At 39.4% G+C, this 6,000-nt stretch overlaps 1 protein-coding gene across 1 annotated transcript in view; it reads left to right on the forward strand.

The window, feature by feature from the left end:
- The window catches only part of STMN2 (stathmin 2), a 51,829-nt gene extending 46,045 nt beyond the window's left edge, over nucleotides 1-5,784 (forward strand). Inside the window, exon 5 of the mRNA XM_046642301.1 lies at nucleotides 4,466-5,784. Within this exon, the coding sequence (XP_046498257.1) occupies nucleotides 4,466-4,525 (60 nt within the window). The 3' untranslated portion in view covers nucleotides 4,526-5,784. The remainder of the gene's footprint in view (nucleotides 1-4,465) is intronic.
- The last annotated feature ends 216 nt before the right edge of the window (nucleotides 5,785-6,000 follow it).

The raw sequence follows: 6,000 nt of genomic DNA on the forward strand, positions 1-6,000 counted from the left end.
AGGCCAGGACCTTGTGGGGAAATGGATCCATTTTGGGGTTCACGTCTGTTTTTTTCTTGCGTTATCCACACCTCTATTACGTGAGCTATGATTTACAGTTTCAACTTCTTGTAGTCCTCAAAACTGAATGAGGACTAAAGACATCTGCAAAATAATCTGAATATAGGATTTTTACAGCTTTTCCCTTTTAGAACTTTTCCACCTGGCTTTTATGGTTGATCCACTCAATACCTAATAAAACTTTACTTCCTCAAGTATTTCCAAAGCCTTCTGTCCACCCTTACAATATTCCATTACTGTAATATTTAATTATATTATGGAGTGAAATTTTCAAATGCGGCTAGCTGCCCAGATTTGGAAATGTCATTGACTGTAATCAAGCATATAACTCAACCAGCAAGTGGGAGAGTATGTGAAAATGCCAGGGAAAAGTCTGCTAGCCACAAGCAACTCAACACTGAACATTCAGATGGCCGACACTAGGATGTTTGGAGGGAATGGGGAATGTTAACTAACCTAGCAGTCATTTAAAAGGATTTCTACTGAACCTTGTTGAATTCTCCACTTAATCCAAATTCTGTCACATCTTCTTACTTTTATAACTCTACTGCATCATTCACCAGCCAATGCCAAGGCTGCCCAGCTCGGAATATTGTAACAAATACCAAAGGAGCTGTCAGTGGTATTCAAGAGTGAGAGGAACAAAACACCCTGGCAGCTTTGACAGCTACTCTCCCCTATCCGACCACAAAGTCCAGTACTTAAGAAGCAAGAGACGGTTTCAGTATAAACGATCGTGTCACCTCTAACGATATAGAAAAGGTCAAGTGAAAAAATTATAGCCGTTATTTTAGTGACAATAGCCTCACATAATATGATGTAGCTTAACATGATAAAAAATATTTTTTCTTAAGAGAATAAGATTCTGATTCTTTTCCTAAGAGATAATTTTGATGATATATAACTCTTTAGACATAGATTTCAACCGTTATCAATTTCCATCCACTGTAAGCTTTCATTCTTCTTATCTTTTATTTGGGTTTTTTTTTTGTATTCTGATTCATGAATGCCATTTGTGTAACAATTTACCATTGAATATGTCTGATGAATGAATAATGAAAGGAAAAAGGGAATTAAAACTGGCCTTTATTGATTGCTCCCTATAGGCCAGGCATTCTGCATGTTCTATTGCGTTTAATTCAAACAAGCCTAAAAGGAGATACTGTTAATATCCCCATTTCACATCTAAGGAAACTGGTGCTTAGAGAGGTTGAGCCATTTGTCCAAGATCACAAAGCAAAGCAGACCACAGAGTCTAAATCTGAACCCCAGTCTCTTTGACTCCAAACTTTTATACTAAGCTAATCTGCAACTGTTTGTCAGTCATCAAACACTGCACAGTAGGCAGGCTTGGCAGCAGCATTGGAAGTTTATGCTCCAAAGACCACCATCATCTTGAAATGTGCTTTCCCCGTGCTCACCACTCACCCCTTATCCCTCCTTTGTGTCGCAAGCTCAAAGCTATTAGCAAAAAGAAAGATTCCTGATGGTGTTGACCTCATCTTGCATTAAGATAGACTTACATTACAGAATTCCACAGGTGGAGTTGATACCCTAGGTCATCTAAGTCAAGGCCCTTGCTTATATTTGATACTTAGTGAAGCGAAGGGGACATTAAAAGCTAAAGGAAAAAAAAAAAAAGACAAGACTTCATGTTTCTGGCTTCCAGTACTGAAATCTCTCTAATCACATTTCTTAGAGAATCAGAATTTTTCCTAAAACCATCTTTCATACTTTTTTGCATATCAAAGGAATAGTTGCATACAAGGCTAAAACACTATTTATGACCTTTCTCTCATGTTGATGGGAGGAAGGGAGTAAATTGCAGAAAACACTGTAAATTTCAGCCTGCTCCGTCAGTCCAGCCCAGTGTGTCAGACAGTGCCTGGCCAACATCAGAAACTCAATAATGAAATGAGTGTTATCAAAGAACAGCCTTGACTTCTTGATGAGCTTTCTCAGAGTGTCACAACTGGCTTAGCAACCTCTAGACTCAAGGTCTTTTGATAAATGCGAACAGTTTATTCATAAGGAAAACAAACCATGTTAAAAATTACATGGCCGCCTGAATGTCTGCCTTTGATTCTCCCACATTTTGATATAAAGTCACATTATAATTTTGTGAGTCTATATTCGATGATTGAAAGTAAAGTTTTCAAAAACTAAAATAGCAAAAAATAAATTTTTCCTAGAAACTCCGAATTTATTTAAATTTCCTTTTTTTCTCATGTTATCTCAAGCTCACAGATTATGTTTGTTCTTTCCTATGGCAAAATCCATTTCTTTACAACTGATTTTGAGTTTAATAAGAAGTGTGTCCAAAGCAGGCCAGTAATACTAATTATAATGTTTCCTGTTCTATGACAAATTTGAGTTTATATGAATCTTTAGACCTTAGGCTGTGTTTTTTTCTGGCATAGTGATGGTCTGGCCTTTTCCTCAATTTTCGTCAGAGCTCAACTCTCACTAATTAGTTTCTTTCTGTATAAAACAAAGATTGTGCTGCATCTTTTTCCTCTTAATAGTAGAACGAAAAGAAGGCAGAGTCAGCTGCGTCCTGCTGATTCTCCTGTGATGATTCCAAACAGGACGCGATGTCTCCATACATGCCTTTTTTCCCTTCTCTTCCTGGCTTTGGAATATACACAGAAAGCTCATTTAAGCCAATTAAACAAAATCGCTCTGAAACTCTTTCTCTAGAGTCAACTTCCTGCTTCCTCCACTTCTGTCTCTTTCAAGCAAGTGTAGAGCAGTAGAGGCCTTTTTCTCCCAGAACCTGCTTTTGAAAAGACGCATTGTTTGCACACAACTATGCAAGGTGCTCCTCACACTAACATTGAGGTTGTATGGCAGTGGGTGAGTGTGGCTGGAGAGCCGGGATCCCTGGGTTTGAGTCCCAGCTCTGCCACTTATCAGTTCTGTGATCCTGGGCAAGTGACTTAGCGTATCTGTGCCTCAATTACTTCATCTGAAAAATGGGAACCATAATAGAGCTTCTACCACAGGATTGCTGTGAAGATCAAGGGAATGAATACAGGTGAAATCTATGTTTATGCAGAACTGGTACCTACTAAGTGCCTAATGAATGTGCAGTATTCTAAAGAACCCTGTAAGCAGAGACTCCTTGAGATTAATAGAATTTAGTGACGAGATTTACTTTATAGCTGGTCAAGGTCATTGTCTCTGAACTAAAGGAATCTATAGAGTCGCAAGAAATTTCTGGAGCTACAGAAAAAAAACAGCAGTGTAAAGAATATTCTAAATAGAAAAATAAATAATACTACTAATAATAAGCATTTAAAATTTTCAATGTCAATTTCACAAACATTTATTTAGCACCTCTGATATGCAAGACAACGGATTTATAGTCATCCAATACAGAACCGTGTGCTAAAAAATACTGGATCCACCTTTCTTCCATCAGTTCCCTCCTCAGCAAGTTCAGTTCCCAAACCAGGTTTAGCACCTCAGTTCCTCATGTAAATAAATACCCACCAATCGCACACTAGGTGCAAAATACTCTGCAGGTGGAACCAAGGTGAGAAAATACAGTCCTGGCCCTCAGTGACCTTGTGTATAAGCATCTGCTTAATATAGTAGATAAGACAAGAGCAGAAATGCCCATTGTACAAGGTAGAATAAAGTGACTGCCACAGAAAGGAAAGACTCGTTCAGGTGTCCGAATGGAAAGAGGTTACTTGTAGTTTGTGGTTTCATGAACATCTTCATGGAGAAAGAGACAACTGCTTAATGACAAAGGGCTTAAAGAGTGAGTTTACGATCCTGACCAAATGGAGGTAGGAGACTAGGAATCCCAAGCACTGAAATTTGCATGAAAAGACGCTTACATGAAACTGACTCATCAAGTAGGTGGAGGGGAAGGCTGGAGGGCGAGGCTGGCAAGGTGGTTGGGACTGAAGTTTTGACAGACATTGACTAACGGTTAAGAGTTTAGGAAGCTTACAAAGTCTTCACCTATTCCTCCCAAAGTGTTCATCAGCAATTGTAAAGCCCTTAAAATATTATAGAAAAGGGAAAACGCCATTAGAAATGATATGGAAGACTACAATATGATGTCCTATTGCTGCTCTCTGGATTTATACCGTAGCCTTAATTTTCAGAATTCTCTGAATCACATGACCTTTTGGTCATAGTTTTAATCAAATATAGTGTTAAAAAAATTTTTAAAGACACTCCAAGTCTTGTAAGATCTTCTGTAATGTGACAGTTATTGGGTCTTATGATTTTCTTTCTTGTGAAATGACATTATCTAAAAGCAGACACCAAACTGGGTTATTTCTAGTCAAGCGCATAGCACGTGAAGAAGTGGGCAGGCCCTCCCAGTTCTCTATGGACCAGGCGACAAGGCTCTTTGACGTTTCTTCTCCCTTTGGTGTTTTCTCAGGAGAGGCATGCTGCGGAGGTGCGCAGGAACAAGGAACTCCAGGTTGAACTGTCTGGCTGAAGCGATGGAGGGTATGGCACGCCCCACCATTAGTAAATCCCCCTGCCTATATTATAATGGATCATGCGATATCAGTATGGGAAATGTATGACATGGTTTAAAAAGAACTCATTATAAAAAACAAAAAACAGAATCAAAAATAAAAAAAAAATCAATGCGGTCTCTTTGCAGAATGTTTTGCTTGATGTTTAAAAAATACCTTGGATCTTATTTTGTAAATACTTACATTTTTGTTAAAAAATACAAGTATTGCATTATGCAAGTTATTTCATAATCTTACATGTCCTGTAACAGGCTTTTGATGTTGTGTCTTTCCACTCAAATGAATTTGCTAGGTCTGTTCTTTTTGAAGCTCCCCACGTCTAACTCCATCCCCTGCCTTTTCCATTCCAACAGAAAAATGAGGTCAGTAGACAGTCTATGGTGCTAGAAACCCACCATTGCCTAATGACCTAGACGGCTTTGTCATCTCTGAACTTGACTAAGACCATACCTAGATCACAGGTGTTGTGACTCCACACGAACCTCCACATTTGTTCGCTCATAATCTACTAACTGCCTAGAAACCACAAAACCAGGCTAAGGAAAACCATCCATCATAGCGTTTACTTCTGCTTCCACTGGATTATGTGCTGCAAATGTGCTTTGACATTAGAAAGGGATGGATGGGAAGACAGATCTGAGATCGATCGGGGTAGAAGCAAAAAGCTGGACCTTTTCACGTGCTGAACACAGATCCAGGTGCAAACGGTTCAAGCAGCCACGAAATCGCTCTTTATGAAGTGGGCTTAATTCTCTAGTTTAAGTTCTTTTGATGGAATGAATTAATTAATGTGTCAGGTGGCTTATTTGTGGATGCCATGATTGATGATGTTCATTTTAAGCTCTTACCTATAGTACAAGTACATGATGCTACTGAATATTTTTCCACTTGGAAACTGTGAGCTGGTTGTCGCATTCAAACACACACGCGAAATCAAAAACACTGCGGACTTTCACTCAAGCTGGTCTTTCTTCCCCAGTGTGAGGCAATCCTGCCTATTAAAAAAAAAAATCACTCCATCTGTGAGGGCTGACTCAGTTAAGGGGGCTAGGCAGGGCATTTGTGCCAACTAAGAATCACCAGATCCCCACCATAAATACCTATCGCAGTTTTGAAGTCGTTTCTTCCCCCCAACTCCCAACTCCCGAAGGTTGCTGCCTGCATATTTACTCTCCATTAGTGCTATTTTCCTGTATGTCATTGTGAGCAAGCTGTGATTAATAAAGAATTGGAGTTCTGTGAACTAATCAAGGTTTGGTCTGTTCTCTTGCCCCTTCACGTGTCTGACGGTGGAGTTCAGATTTTAAAAGAGTGGCCAGCGGATTAGACAATCTCATAAGCAGAGACGATAATGAGAGTTTGAAGGAGACCAATGCCCTGCGGATTCACTTCCCTTCTGGAGCTGCAGGCATCCTGTCTTTTCCCGCTCCCT

Source organism: Equus quagga, chromosome 16 (assembly GCF_021613505.1).
Source record: "Equus quagga isolate Etosha38 chromosome 16, UCLA_HA_Equagga_1.0, whole genome shotgun sequence".
NCBI lineage: Eukaryota > Metazoa > Chordata > Mammalia > Perissodactyla > Equidae > Equus > Equus quagga.